Source organism: Fukomys damarensis, unplaced genomic scaffold (genome assembly GCF_012274545.1).
Source record: "Fukomys damarensis isolate Sample0158 unplaced genomic scaffold, DMR_v1.0_HiC HiC_scaffold_16, whole genome shotgun sequence".
In the NCBI taxonomy this organism is placed as follows: Eukaryota; Metazoa; Chordata; class Mammalia; order Rodentia; family Bathyergidae; genus Fukomys; species Fukomys damarensis.
This window is the reverse complement of record NW_022900928.1, coordinates 19,577,937-19,592,243: the sequence shown is the minus strand read 5'-3', so window position 1 is coordinate 19,592,243 and position 14,307 is coordinate 19,577,937. Positions and strand designations below refer to the sequence as shown.

The following is a 14,307-nucleotide window of genomic DNA, read 5'->3' as shown; positions in this document are numbered from 1 at the left end:
GTCTCAGTAGCCCCAAGAGGAAAGAACTGCAGGAACTAAAAAGTGGTCAGCACAGAGAAGAGGACTAATAAGAGAACAAGGACCACAGGGTCCCACTAGGTTCACAAAGGCAGGTCTCTGGTGATGCTGCGAAGGGTGGCTTTGGAGAGAGTGCAGATGTCAGGGGGTGGGAGACCTCACAGAATGGTCACAGAATGGAGTGTGTCCCTGCTGCTTGGCAGTACCCGAAAGGAATGGGAAGGACACAGACACAATGAGACGAGGAGGAGAGAGCCGAAGAGCAGCCGGCTGTTTGGGGAGTGGGATTTTGTCCGAGTACAGTAGTACTTCTAGGTTATGACCCGGGGGTGACCGGCCAGAGCTGTATGAAGGGCAAAGGTCACTGGAGACGTTAAGGTGTAGAATGTCTTATCCACAAGGGCACTAAACTGTCCAGGGTGGTGCCAATACTTCCCTTGGGAATCCTGTGCCCTCAGTGAACGCTGAGGAAGTGGACAGACGGCAGCTGTGTTAGAGGGAGCCTCCAAGAAGAGCAGTGGATGGATGAGGGTATGGTGGGCAGGGAGGGCTCTGTCATCCTTGTCCCGCAGGAGGTGAGCTGTGGCGATGAACTGTCTTCCGAGAGGGGTGCTTGGAAGCCGCACCCCCAAACAGCTCTGGAAGCTCAAGCAGTGGCAGGGAAGCTGGAGGGCAGCCCAAGGTCGGACAAGAGAGGCCAGTGACTGGACGGACCTGCGTTCAGTGAAATAGCTGGCATGACAGGCTGCGGGGGGCTGGCTGACAAGCTGTGTGGACCGCGGCTGCAGGCTGTGTCTACAGCCTGATGCCGTCCAGGCTCCCAGCAGAAATTCTGTGCAGGGCCTGGCCCTAGGGGAGGGATGGGTGGTGGGTGATTAGCCCTGAATCAGAACGGAAGCAGACACTGGTCTCCCGCCCGGGCCCACCCCACCCTGGGCGGATCTATCCATCTCTGTCATGGATCCTGAGGCCTCCCTCTCCCTCTGTGGGTCAGCCACACTCTTCAGGCAGGACGGACTGTTTCTAGCCTTAGCGGTGTCCACCTTAGTCACTCAGAGAAACCTCCTTCTCCTGGCCCTGAGGATGGTTCAGGAAAGGGCCTAACATAGCTCTGCCCTTCCTTGGGTCTTCACCTTTCTCTGCCCACTTTTCTTTGCTTTAGGGTGGCATGAAAGACACTGGCCCATACAGACTGAAGCCCAGGCATCTACCTGCACGGATGGTGTGGTGTAAGGACTTGTGATCTGCAAAACCTTCGGCCGTCTCTGCCCTCCTGAGGTAAAGCAACCCATTTAACGGAACCAGTAGGGTGTATATATAAATACAGTTGTGCATTGCTTAATGGCAAGGATACATTCTGAGAAATGTGTCACTGGGATGTGATTTGGTCATCATACAAACATCATGACAGAGTGTATTTACACAAACTAAGGTGGCTACGACGACACCATTGCACACGTGGTCTATTACTGACTGAAACGCAGCAGGACAGAAGATTTATTATGGGAACCAGGTGAAGTAAGTATGGAGGACAAGAAGCCCTACGATACGTTATCTGCAACCCGGGAAAGCCACTGGCCTAATTCAGTCCGAGTCTGAAGAACCAGAGAAGCTGATGGTCCCGATGTGGAGCTGATAACCAAGAGGTCTACGCCAAAGCAGGAGGAGGCAGGTTCCAGCTCAAGGGCAGAGCTTCCCACCTGTGGGAGACGGCGCCTGGGCTTCCCTGTGTCCCATCAGCTCTGCCGCCCTGGCTCCTGGGCCTGCACGGTGCAGTCCAGAGCTCCTGGCCCTTGAGGACTGTGCTTCGGACAGCAAGCTCCGTGAGAGTACCGGGCCTCCAGCAGGTCTGGGGTCCCAGATTTGTGTGTGCATTTTGGAGAATCTTTTGCAGGATCACACCTGACTTTCTTAGTAATCTCCCCGAGTTAGCTCTCTGCTCCTGAGAACGTTTCCTCTTGTCTCGGAACTTTACCTACAGTTATTGTCTAAGATTCCTCCCTCCTCTCATAACCAGTGAATATCAAGTGCCACCTTTTCTGAGCTCCATTCACAACAGTGAACACAGCAGACAGAACTGTATCCTCAGGGCATGCAGGTTTATGTTCTTTCTTCTTTGTTATAGGAGGCTTGAACCCAAGGCCTTGTGCATGCCATGCCCTATTGCTTTATTAATATTTTGCATTATAAAGTAATTTTACAGCATTTTACTACATTAACAGAGGCAAGGTAACATGTCGGAGTTGTTTTAAGTTTAAACTTTCTTGTTGGGCTGGGGATTTAGCTCAGTGGTTCTGCTGCCTGCCTCACAAGCACAAGGTCCCAAGTTCAATCCCTGGTATCTCCCCACCATTCTTATTGTCAGAACAGTGAACATTTCCCCATGCAATTGTGTATTAATTTTATTTCTCCTTCTTCTTTTTTTTTTTTTTTGAAAACGTAAGTATAAATCTACTATTCACCTAGAGGTAGCTAGGTAAAATGCAGGCATAATGGTAAAAAGGAAATAGTCAATTGTACAGTGCTCAGCTTCAAACCGAAACCTGTAAGGGGAAGAAAGGTCTCGGTGCCTTCAGGACCAGGCAGGTAACATAAACAGGTCAGGTGAGACCATCTAAGGTGAGAGTATAAAGAGAGGCAACTTCTACTTAGTTCTAACTGATTGTCCCTCTTTTAAAACTGCAGATCAGAACTGTCACACTTTCTGATTGCTCAAGAGAAGCCAGAAATTCTGATTTTAATATGAAACCCCTTGATTTTTAAAGGGCAGCTCAATTTTCTTGCAAACACTGGGAAGCTAAATCAAGCTGACAGTGCCTAATCTTCCACGCTCTGCTGTACCAATGATGGACGGTGTCTCCCCTGACTGTGGTATTAGACTGCCACTCTTCAGACACCACTTGCCATTGCAACAGAGGCACCCAAGCACAGCTGGAGTCCTGAGCCCTGGAGAAAAGCTAACTCTGCAGGGAAAGTGGCGAGCTCAGCTGAACCACCCAGGCACGGAACAGGCCACCTTGGCCACCTGCCCACCTCTAGGACTAAATGGTCGACTGCTCCTGCAGGAAGCCTTCAGGACCTGGGAGGCTTTTCTCTGGCTCAGAAGCCAGAGCTGCCTCTCGAAGGACTTCCAGGTGCTCCTCGGCAGCTGACAGGGACTGGTCGATCCAATCCAGGCCCCCGGTCAGGTGACAGGCATTCCTGGTCACCAGCACGAGATGACTGACAGACAGAAGTAGGGCAGTCGTCTGTGCATCCAGCAGCTTGGGGTCCAGTGGAGGGTACATGGACTTCACAACGTCATCCACTCTGGGGCTGATCCGCTTGGCCACCACAATGATGTCACTGACGCTGGCTGAAGTCTTCATCTTGGTCCCTGAGCCCATTGCCATGACAACAAGCTTTTCTGTTAGAGTGTGACAAATCTTCAAGATGGCAATGCAATGGGACATGAGACCCGAGGCATCTTCAATCCAGTCTTCATTCTCCAGAATGGCCTCAGTGTGGGGGTTGGTGATGACAACATCATCCAGTTCTAATTCAGAGGGCTCAGACTGGGTCTCCATGGCACCAATGAGGTCCACAATGGGCCCCCGCCTGCAGCTCCCGAGCCCCACGGCTCCCGCAGCCCCACCGATGGTGAAGTTCGTCTCCTTCTTTGTTTAGCTATTGGTACTTTGGTGTTTTTATACATTTAGACAAGTCTGTACATGTTGGAAGTATTTTGCTTGTTCTTTGGCTGGGACCTTTTCCTCAAGTTATGATCTTTTTAAAATTCTGCCCAGTTCATATATGTCTATATCTGTTTGCAGTCCTGGGAATTAAACCCAGGGATGATCTCCTACTGAACTATATCCCCTGCCTTTTAAATTTTATTTTCAGACTGAGTTTTTCTAAATTGCCCAGAAGGGATTCAAAAATGCAAACCTCCTGCCTCAGCCTCCTCCAGTGCTGGGATGACCAATGTGCAGTGCCACACGAGGCTTTTATTTTATTTTATTTTGTGGTGGTCTTGGGTATCGGACCCAGTGTCTTACACATGTTAGGCAAGTGTTCTTTAAATTTTTTATTAGTCCCGGTCTGCAGTTCATAATAATTACGTTTATCGTGGGGTTTGTACATGTACATAACACATCTTAATTCTCTTCCCCCTTCTCCTTTCCCTCCCTGCAGCTCCTCCTCTTGTTCCTCTTCTTATTTCCAAATGCTCTATTTCGGGCCGGGGATTCAGCTCAGTGGTACTGTAGCCTGCCTTGCAAGCACAAGGTCCTGAGTTCGATTCCTGGTACCAAAAAAAAAAAAATCCAAATACTCTATTTCCATTTTGTTCTTCAATTCTTTCTCTCTTTTTTTTTTTTTTTAAAAATCCATTTTCATTCATTTCCTCCACTTCCCTCCACCTCTTGTTTCCCTTCTCATTTGAAAAACATCTCCCTATTTTCCTTTTTTGTTTTTCTGGTACTGGAGATCGAACTCAAGACCTTGCACTTGAGAGGCAGGTGGCAGAACCACTCAGCTAAATCGCCGGCCCTCCTTACTTTCTATTATCTATCTTTATTTGGCTCTTTATTTTTTCTTTGGGTTTCTCATACAAGAGAAACCATGTGATATTTAAATTTACATATCTGATTTATTTCGCTTAACATATGGTCTCAAAGTGCAACCATTTACCTACAGATGACTCGCCTATCCTTCTTTAGGGCACAGTAGTACTCCATTACATATAAATACCATATTTTATTATCCATTCATCTGTTGATGGGCATATATTATAGGCCATGTCCAAGATTTACCTAATAAGAATTGTGCTGCTGTAAACATGGGTATGCATGTGCCACTGTAATATGATGTCTTTAACTCTTTTGGGAGGAGAATAGCTAGGTCAATAAGAATTTCTAGTTTGGTTTTTGAGGAGGCTCCATACTGATTTCCATAGTGGATGTACTACTTAACATCCCCACCAATAATATAGAAGGGTTTCTTTTTCCCTGAAGCCTTACCAGTATTTGTTATTATTTTCTTTCTTTCTTTCTTTTTCTTTTTATTGAGTTTGTTGGTACATTCTGGGCATACAGTACAGTTACATTCATCACTGGGATCTTGTACCTTTACACGACAGGTCTTCGTTCTCATTTTTCCCCCTTGTTCTTTCTTTTTCCTTTCTTTCTTTCTTTGTTTTGGTTGCTGTTTTTTTTTGAGACAAGATTTCACTGTGTAGCTCAGGCTGGCTTTGAACTCATTATGTAGCCAAGGCTGGCCTTGAACTCATAGTAATCCTCCTGCCTCAGCCTCCTGAGTGCTGGGATCATAGGAATGTGCCACCATGACCGGCTTATTTGATTTCTTGGTGACGGCCATTTTTTTGGAGTAAGAAGGAATCTCAATGTTGTTTGAATTTGCATTTCTCTAATGGCCAATGATGTTAAATGTTTTCTAAGTGTATTTATGGCCATCTATACTTCACCTGAATATACAGTATCTATTCATTTCAGTTGCCCATGTCTTGATTGGTTTTTTTATTTGGTGGGGGTCTAACTTTTTAAGTTCCTTATACATTCTGGAGGTCAGTACTGTCTGAGGAATACCATCAAACATTTTTCCCATTCTGTGGGCTGTCTATTCACTCTGTTGGCTGTTTCCTTTAATATGCTGAAGCTTTTTAATTTGCTATGGTCTGTTTATTGGTTCTCGACATTATTTCTTGGGTCAGTGGGGTTCTGTTCAGAAAGTCTTTGTTAGTCAAGTGTTCTAAGGCTGAAGTACATCCCCATCCTTTTTTAATTTTTAGCTTTGAGACTGGGTCTCATTGAGTTGCTCGGGTTGGTCTCAAAGTTGTGATCCTCCTGTCTCAGCCTCCCAAGAATCTTGGATTACAGATGTGAGCTGCCATGCCAGGCCAGTTTTTATATTTACGAATGTCGACTACCTGTTCAGGTCTTCTATTGTTTCCAAGCCTTGAAAATTTTGACATTATCCATAAGCAGAACAGCTTTATCCTATTTGATGCAGTATTTATGGCGTTTCTTTCAAATTATTTACCATTTTAATTTTTGTGACTTTTTTTTGGGGGGGTGAAAGAAAAGATGGTTTATTTGGGGCGAAAAGATAGAAAAGAAAAAGGATGAGGGCCAGGGATTTACCACAGTGGTTCCGCCGCTTGCCTTGCAAGTGCAGGACCCGAGTTCGACCCCCGGTACCAAAAAGAAAAAAGGATAGGCGACTCCCATGAGGTGCTAAGGGGCTTCAGAGCTGAAAGCGCCCGGTCAGAATTTATTCTGGTACATAATGTGACATGTTGCATTTTTTCCTCCAGATTTTCATTCATTTGCAGCGCATTCCCAGCGTAGTTCATCCTTCATGCTGCGTTGTTCCAGACCCTTCCGTCACTGTACGCCTCGTCAGTCCATCTTTGTCCCCTCTGATTCCTTGCAGCTGAGCTGTTTCTGTTTTTGAATCCGGCTTTAGCGCCAGAGCGGCGGTGACCAAGGAACAGGGCGCCCCCTAGGGGCCGCGGTCCCCAGACCTAGGAAGCCTGGGATTAGGCCTTGGGCTTGGGCTCAGTGGTCCCCACCCGGGGGACGGAGTCACTGCGGCCGGTGGGAAGACTCTGGCCAGCTCTGTGGTTATTATTTTCATTCACTTCTGTCCCCACTAGGGCCGCTGCTGGAGGAGGTGTGGAGGCAGCCACGGCGCAAACGTGAAAAGGTGTGCAGACCCACGGTGTGCCAGACGCCCGGGTGGCCGAGTCGCGTGCAGAGCCAGCCCCGAGCACTGACAGCCAGGTCTGGCAGCCGAAATGGAAATCAGGCTCCAAACCAGGAGTGGTGGCCCGTGTCTGTAATCCCAGCACTAGGAGGCTGAGGCAGGAGGATCGCTGCGAGTTCGAGGTCAGCCTGGCCTACGAAAACAAACAAAGCAAAAACAAAACAAACAAAAAACATAACAAAAACAAAATCAAATTTCAAGCCTCTCAGGAGAGCGGCAGAAGTCCTGGTGGGTGTCACAGGAGCGCGGTCTGTCGCAAGCGGGGAGCAAGGACAGTAATAATAGGCAGATGCCAGTATCCTTTTTAGATGCTTTAATGACACAGCACACTTCTCCTAACTACCGCCCGTCAGTTGCCACTCCCTGCACCTGCACAGATCCGAGGAGTGCGACTTTCTTCTCCTGTAAGGTGATTTGTAGTCAGCGCCCACGTCTCCGGGGGTGCCCTCCGATGTCCTGGAGCTGTGTCTTGGCTGTGACCTAGTGCAAGGTCACATATGCGGCCAGTGGCCACCAAGTCTCTGGGTCACCGAGTTCAACGAGCTGGTCTTCCGCGCTCTCTCCTGTATACTAAACTCTAGGGCTGTGTGGCACTGATTCGGGCTTATCTGTTACACCTCAGGCAGGATTTACAGATGGTCAAGGGTATTAGGTCACTTCACGCAGGAGGGCCTCACAAGTGCTTATCATGTCAGGGAGCAACTCCTACACCCACACTTACGCCCGCTGTGCAGGGGCCCTGCAGGGGCTCTCCCCACTTACCAGTCCTGTTCAGTCATGGCCCCCGTCGCGGCCTCAGGCTCAGTGACAGCCTCAGGGCTTGCTGTCATTGGAAAAGGATGTAAATAGTATAATGAATTTTGCAGTAGCTGTTTGCTCTCCACACGTCCTGGGGACATCGGGGACGCGCTGGACCAGCTACCCCGCCCCGAGGTTCAGCCCATGGGGGAGGAAGGCTGCGCGCGCCTGATCTCGCCTGCGGGTGGCGCCCAGCAGAGGGAGCTCGGGGCCAGGCCAGCCGGGCCGCGTGGTGGGGAGCAGGCGCTGGACCCGGAGAGGCCCTCGCGGGGCTGACGATTCTGCCTGGAAACCCCCGGAGAATCAAAAGGAAATGCAGGTGAGCCGAGCGGAGGGGAAAGATGTTCAAAGTGAGTCCTGGAATCCCAGGACTCTGGGGGGCCCAGGAAGGAGGGCTGCAGGTTGGAGATCAATCTGCAGGATTGAGTGAGCGACTTAGGCCCTGTCATGCCAAGGGGAAGAAGGACTTGGAGGAAGGGAGGGAGAGGAGGAGGAGGGGAGAGACAGGGACGGAGACAGAGGAGCCCGAGACTTAGCTCAGTACGGCAGTGTGAAGGCTGTGGGTTCAATTCCTAGTACCACAAAAGCAAAGCAGCCCCCTTCCCCCAAAGCCAGCGCTGAACCCGGCAAGTCCTGGGATCCTGGGACTTGGTCCTCAGCGCGTCGGCCCTGGGGAAGGACTTTGTCCAGCACTAGGAAGACGGGCTCTACGCGACACTTTGAACGCGTTCCTCAGCCCTGCGCGACAACCTGTCTCTCTGTCTCCGTCTCTTTTCTCTCCAGCGTCGGGCTGGCCTTGGGCTGGGGTCACAGGCAGTGCCACAGTCAGTCCTCCGTGGGAACTGCCTCGTTTCTTTGTGCTCGTGTGCAGTTTCCCTGGGAAGAAGTTCCATAACTTTTATGATGGCCAAAGAGGTCACGACCTTAGTTTGCGTAAGACGACGCTGGTCTACAACCCATGCTAGCGGGTTTATGGATCCAGAGCTTTGCCCCTGACCCTCGGCCCAGCCCCGGCCCTGGCATCAGGTCGCGTAGGGGAGCGTTTGGTTCTCCTGCAAGGGCAGATAGAGCCTGAACTTGACCCTCACCCAGCACCTCCGCACCACAAAAACTCCGCGGCCTTTGGTTTCCTTTTAAAGCCAAATTAGGTGCCGCAGATGTGCTTCTGCATTTCTCCGGCTGAGCCAGAAATAGCTCTCTGGTGGGTTTTCCCCCGTTAGTCATGCAAACCCTCCATGCCTCACTCGGCACCAGGTTTCGGCCTCCCCCTGGCTTCTCTGCCAGGCCCAACGCTCCCCTCACGGAGTCTCTAGGGAACTCGGGGCTGACTTTGCCGCCGGGATTTCCCTCTGCCTGTGTGTGGAGGAAGCTAAGCGGTGGTCCTTTTATGGGGAAAAAAAGTACAAGTTCTTGTTTTAATTGTGAACAAAGAATAAAAGGTTACAAAACCACTTGTAATTCCATTGATGGCCCAGCACAGTCCCTAATTTTGTTTTTAACACCAGTTTTTCTATGTATACACACTTTGCATTGCTGTGATTCTATCAGTACAGTAAATGAGAGGGGATCTTTTTTACAATCTGGTACCTTTCTGTAATGTGTCTAAGCATTTTACTGTAAGCATAATTCGGGTTGTTAATGGCTGTAAATCTTTTCTTTTGGTGGTACTGAGGACTGAACCCAGGGTCTTCCCACTGAGCTACACCCTCAGACCTTTAAAATTTTTGACACAGGGCCTCAGTAAGTCACTAAGTTACCCACTTGGGGATAGAAGCTGTGATCCTCCTGCCTCAGCCTTCCAGAGCACTGGGGTGACAGATGTGTACCTATATTTTCTGTCCTACTCATTTCCCTTGGTTGTGCATTTGCATGGGTTCCGGGTGTGTGTGTGTGCATGTGTGCACGTGTGTGTAGGCTTGCAAGAATGTGTGGTTGTGGTGGTAGCGGTGTGGTGGCATGAGTGGTGGGTTCAGAGTTTACACAGAGGTCTTCTTTTCCCGGGGCGATTTTTGGCGTCAGGATGAATTCTCGAGCTCCAGGGGAGCTGTCCCTGCTTCGTTCACTCATTCAGCAAGGATGGAATGAGGGACGGTGATGTGCCAGCCGCTGGCCCAAGCACGAGGATCCAGCAGGGGAAAGGACAGCACAGCAGCCTGCGAGTCAGGGAGATCCGATGTGCATCTTTCTGTAATGCAGTCAGGGAAGACGGCGTAGGAAGGGAATGACCTTCCCAAGTCTGGGCTGGTGCTTGCTGGGCAGAGGGAACACAGGTGCAGAGCCTTGGGTGGGGGCTGCGTTGCAGGCAGAAGAGGCTGGTGCGGAGAAGCCAGCCTGGCCCCGAGAGTGGAGGCTGGGCCAGGGAGATGAGGGTGAGGAGCCACTAAGAGGCTCTGGGCAGAAGCCCTGTCTGGAGGTAGAGGCGCGCACCTGAATCCCAGCACCCCGCCCAGGCTGAGGCAGGAGGATTGAGAGCTGAAGGCCAATCTGGACACCTTAATGAGACCCTGTCTCAGAGAAGGCAAAGTTGAGGAGGTAGCTCGGTGGGAAGGCTCTGGATTCAATCCCAGTATTGCCCCCCTGAAAAAAAAAAAAGCAGTGGAGACATGAGATGCTTTGACTTAACGCTTGAAGGAATCAATTTGGTCACAGTGGGGGTGAGCTGAGTTTGGAGGATGCCGCGGTGACCCGGCCACAGGTGTGGTGAGTTTTGGAGCAGGTGCTGTGTAAAGCCTGGGGCTGGAGCCTGAGAGAACGCAAGGTCTGGTAGTGCTGTGTGAAATTCCAAAGGGGAGAATCAAAGATGACTTCTAGGTATAGATAGAATGCAATTGCTGTTAAGAGTTTTTTGAGTACTTTTCTTCCTTGTTGGTTCATTTTTGAGGGCAGTAGAGTGAAACTCAAGGCCTTCATACTAAGCTACATTCCAAGCCCTATTTTTTATTTGGAGCCAGAGTCTCGCTAAGCTGCCCAGGATGGACTCAAACTTGTGATCCTCTTGCCTCAGCCTCCACCACACCTGGCTGAAGAGAGGATATTTAAAACATGAGACCTAATCCAGGCCTCTCTCTGCAGTCATTTATCCTGCAGTGTACTTGATTGCTTCATTCAGGTGACTAAGACAACCTGCGCCCAACAGGTCCAACCCGAACTTTCGATTTTTAACTCCCCCAAATGCCTTCACCCACTGCGCCCTCTTCTCAGTTGATGATAGCACCATTCTTTCTGCTTGAACACCTAGGAGTCAGACTTTGCTTTTCCTCTCACCTCCCGAGCCCCATTAAAGAAGCAGAGTGTGGTGGCAGCACACTCCTATAATCCTAGCACTGGAGGAGGCTGAGGCAAGAGGATCCCTGCGCATTTGAGGCCACTCTGGGCTACATAGTGAGTTCAAGACCAGCCTGAACTACATAACGAGACCCTGTCTCAGTGAATGAATGGGCTCTTGTGCCCTGTAGGCTCTGACTCCCCACTCCACTCCAACCAGAATAGAATCAAATTCTTCTCGTTACCTTGAGTTATTTCTGGGTGGCTGCCGTGACCTCTTTATAGTTTTCTCTGCTTCTGCAGCTGCCCGCCCACTCCTGTTCCCGCCAGCCATTTTATTTTTTAAACTATTTAACAGGTAATATTTTCATATCTCAAACTTTTTTTTGGTACCGGGGATCAAACTCAGGACCTTGCGCTCGTGAGGCAGGCATGATGCCACTGAGCTACACCCCCGGCCCACTACGAGTCTGTTTTTAATACCTTCGCCAAAGATTTCTTTCCCCCGAGGCCATCAAGGGCTTCATCTACTCGAACTGGACACTTGATGTTTCCCACCCAGCAGACGCAGGCCAAATCCTCTGCCTCCCTGCACCACCTGGCCAAGGATGTGCGTCTGCGGCAGAGCCTGCTTTATTCCATCCACTTGGTCGCTGTCTGGCTGTTTCCTCACCGCACTAGGATTTTCCGGTCTGATTCTTTTGGTGAGCCTGCTCCTGACCACTGAATATACCCACAGCCTTGGCACTGGGCTGTGTCCTAGCCATTTTCTTTTTTAAAGACAGGATCTAGCTAAATTTCTAAGGTTGGGATTAAATTTGTGAGCTTCTGGGCCAGGGATTTAGCTCAGTGGCACTGTGCCTGCCTAGCAAGCACAAGGTCCTGAGTTCAATCCCTGGTACCAAAAAGAAAAAAAATTGTTGGTCTTCCTGCCTCAGCCTCTCAGAGTACTGGGATTACAGGCTTGCACACCACACCCCTCACCCCACTTATGCATCACTTTTAACTCCCTGCTCCTGCTTCTGCTTTTTCTGTTATCTTTTTCTTTCATATAACTTTTTACCTACTGACATATCATACAATATACTTGTCTGAATGTGAGCTCTTTAAGAGTAGGGATCTTAGTCTTGTCTTTTCCCTTTATTTATGTTTCACAAATACCCACAGCAGTGATTGGAACATGGCAAGTGCTTAATACATGTTTGTTGAATGAATGAATGATTGAACGTGGGTGAGAATGAATTGAGTCTTGTGGTCTCTAAGGCATATGGTGATGGTGAGGCTGAAGTATGGGAGTGAAGGAAGAGGCCAGGAAGAGTTCTAATGCTGAGCTGGGTGTAAAATGTAGATTTAAAAAAATGTACAAGGAGCTGGGCGTGGTGGCACACGCCTATAATCCCAGCACTTGGGAGGCTGAGGCAGGAGGATCACTGAGTTTGAGGCCAGCCTGGGCTACAGAGTGAGTTCCAGGTCAGTCTGAACTATGTAGTGAGACCCTGTCTCAAAAAAACAAACAAACAAAAAGTTTACAAGGGCCTGAACCAAAATAGGGAATGGACTTTTTTTTTTTTTGGTTATTTTGAGACAGAGTCTCACTATGTAGTTGAGATTGACCTGGGACTCACTATGTAGCCCATACTGGTCTTGAACTCACAGCGATCCTCCTGCCTCAGCCTCTGGAGTGCTAGGATTACAGGCGTGCACCACCACACCCGGCTTTTTTTTTTTTTTTTTTAATGTAAAGCTTCACTATGTAGTTCAGGCTGGCTGTGAACCCACTATGCAGCCCAGGCTGACCTCAGACTTGTGGCAGTCTGAGTGCTGGGATTACAGCTGTGCACCACCATGTCCAGTTCTGACATTTTAAAAATATGCTTCTATGGTGCAGGCCTGTAGTCCTAGAGCTCTGGGAGGCTGAGTCAGGAAGACCACATGTTGGAGCCCAATGTGATGTATAACTGAGTGACTTAATGAGGTCCTGTCTCAGAGTTAAAAATAAAAAGGCCCAGGGTGTAGTTTAGTGCAAAGTCCAATCCTCAGTGTCACAAAACACAAGAAAACACAAAGGGTCAGACACTGCAGTGGTGGAGTTGGAGAAGCCGTGTTGTTGCTTGTTCATTAGTTCATTCCTTCGTTCACTCACCCCACTGCCCTACCGGTGCTTTCCTGCACCTACAATAGGTGCGTTCTGGGAGCCGGAACCGGAAGGCTGTGTCCATGTGAAGCCTTCCTGCAAGAAGGGGAGAAATATCCGGGTGGATGAAGAGGAGGAGCCCCACGACTCTGAGGTGGGAAGGGAAAGTCCTCCCTTCCGTGATGATGGGGTGAATGCGGGTCCTGCGCAGGGCGTGTTGGCTGGTTGTGAGAGTCCCAGGAATACCTACCAGTTAGGTCAATTAGAGGTTATTCTACATATTTATTGAGATAGGGTCCCACTGTGTAGTTCAGGCTGGCCTTGAACTTACAGCGATTCTCCTGCCTCAGCCTCCTGAATGCTGGGATCACAGGTGTGCGCCACCACACCTAGCTCCAATGTACGTTTTTTTAAAAAAATGCTTACTATGGGGTTGAATTAAAATCTGTCAAAACCTTGAGCTGTGTAGGAAACACTTCATTTGTCAGTTTCAGGAAACAAGTTGTGTTTCCACGTCTCTCACCCGAATTCTAGTTCTCAGTTAAATGTCTAGAGAAGCAGAGAGCCCTGGCCTGAGCTGATCCTGGATGATAAGCGTGGTTGGACTCAGTGTTTCCTGCGGATCTTTGTTTTGCTCTCACTGATTCCGTCTCTGAAGCAATGCGCTGCGTCACAGCGGTCTGGAGTGGGACGTAGGAATCCAGCTGGCCGTTGTTCCTTGGTGTCACTCTGTCCTAACACGCGTCGGGCCGCCCAGTCCCCCTGGGGTGCTCCAAACCCAACAGAGAAACAGGACGGGAAAAGACGGGAAGCCTACTAAGTACAACGCCCTGCTTAAGACATTAGGTTGTTTTTGTTTTTGATTTTCCTGGTTCTGGGAATTGAACTTCGGACTCTGCGCTTGCCAGGCAGGCAGAGCACCATTGAGCTGATGCCCCAGCCCAAGAGAGGAGTTTTTCAATGCCTGGTAAATTTACAGTGTGAAACACGGGGTGGGTGAGAGATGCACCTTGCTTTTGTAAAGAGAAGGGAGTTGTGAAAGGGGAGGTGGAAAAGGACAGAAGCCCCGGTGTAGACACCGTAGGTGCAGAAGCAAGCAGAACGTGGACGTCAGAGATTCCTTCAAACGGATCCCCTCAAACTGTCCATAGCTGCACACTCCTTGATTTTCTAGTTTAAAGGCCACTGTGTCAAAGTACAGCCAGGCCTGCTGGTGCACACCAGTAAGCCCAATACTTGGGAGGCTGAGGCAGGAGAATCACTGTTAGTTGGAGGCCAGCTAGGGCTACATAGCAAGACCTTGTGTAACACACACACACACACACACA

At 49.5% G+C, this 14,307-nt stretch overlaps 2 protein-coding genes across 2 annotated transcripts in view; one reads left to right on the top strand and one right to left on the bottom strand.

The window, feature by feature from the left end:
• Positions 1–2,850: 2,850 nt before the first annotated feature.
• On the bottom strand, positions 2,851–3,661 carry LOC104856156 (transmembrane protein 98-like). The gene has a single exon (XM_033764147.1). It carries the CDS (start codon positions 3,582–3,584, stop codon positions 3,060–3,062), a length of 525 nt encoding a protein of 174 aa, XP_033620038.1. The 5' UTR covers positions 3,585–3,661; the 3' UTR covers positions 2,851–3,059.
• A 4,159-nt stretch (positions 3,662–7,820) lies between these two features.
• The window catches only part of Swap70 (switching B cell complex subunit SWAP70), a 140,865-nt gene continuing 134,378 nt past the window's right edge, over positions 7,821–14,307 (top strand). The window contains exon 1 of the mRNA XM_019206216.2: positions 7,821–7,900. The gene's annotated coding sequence lies outside the window, so the exon portion shown is untranslated. The remainder of the gene's footprint in view (positions 7,901–14,307) is intronic.

Excerpts from the sequence above, each read along its gene's own strand:
- LOC104856156 (XM_033764147.1), bottom strand. The coding sequence starts at position 3,584 with ATGGAGACCCAGTCTGAGCCCTCTGAATTAGAACTGGATGATGTTGTC.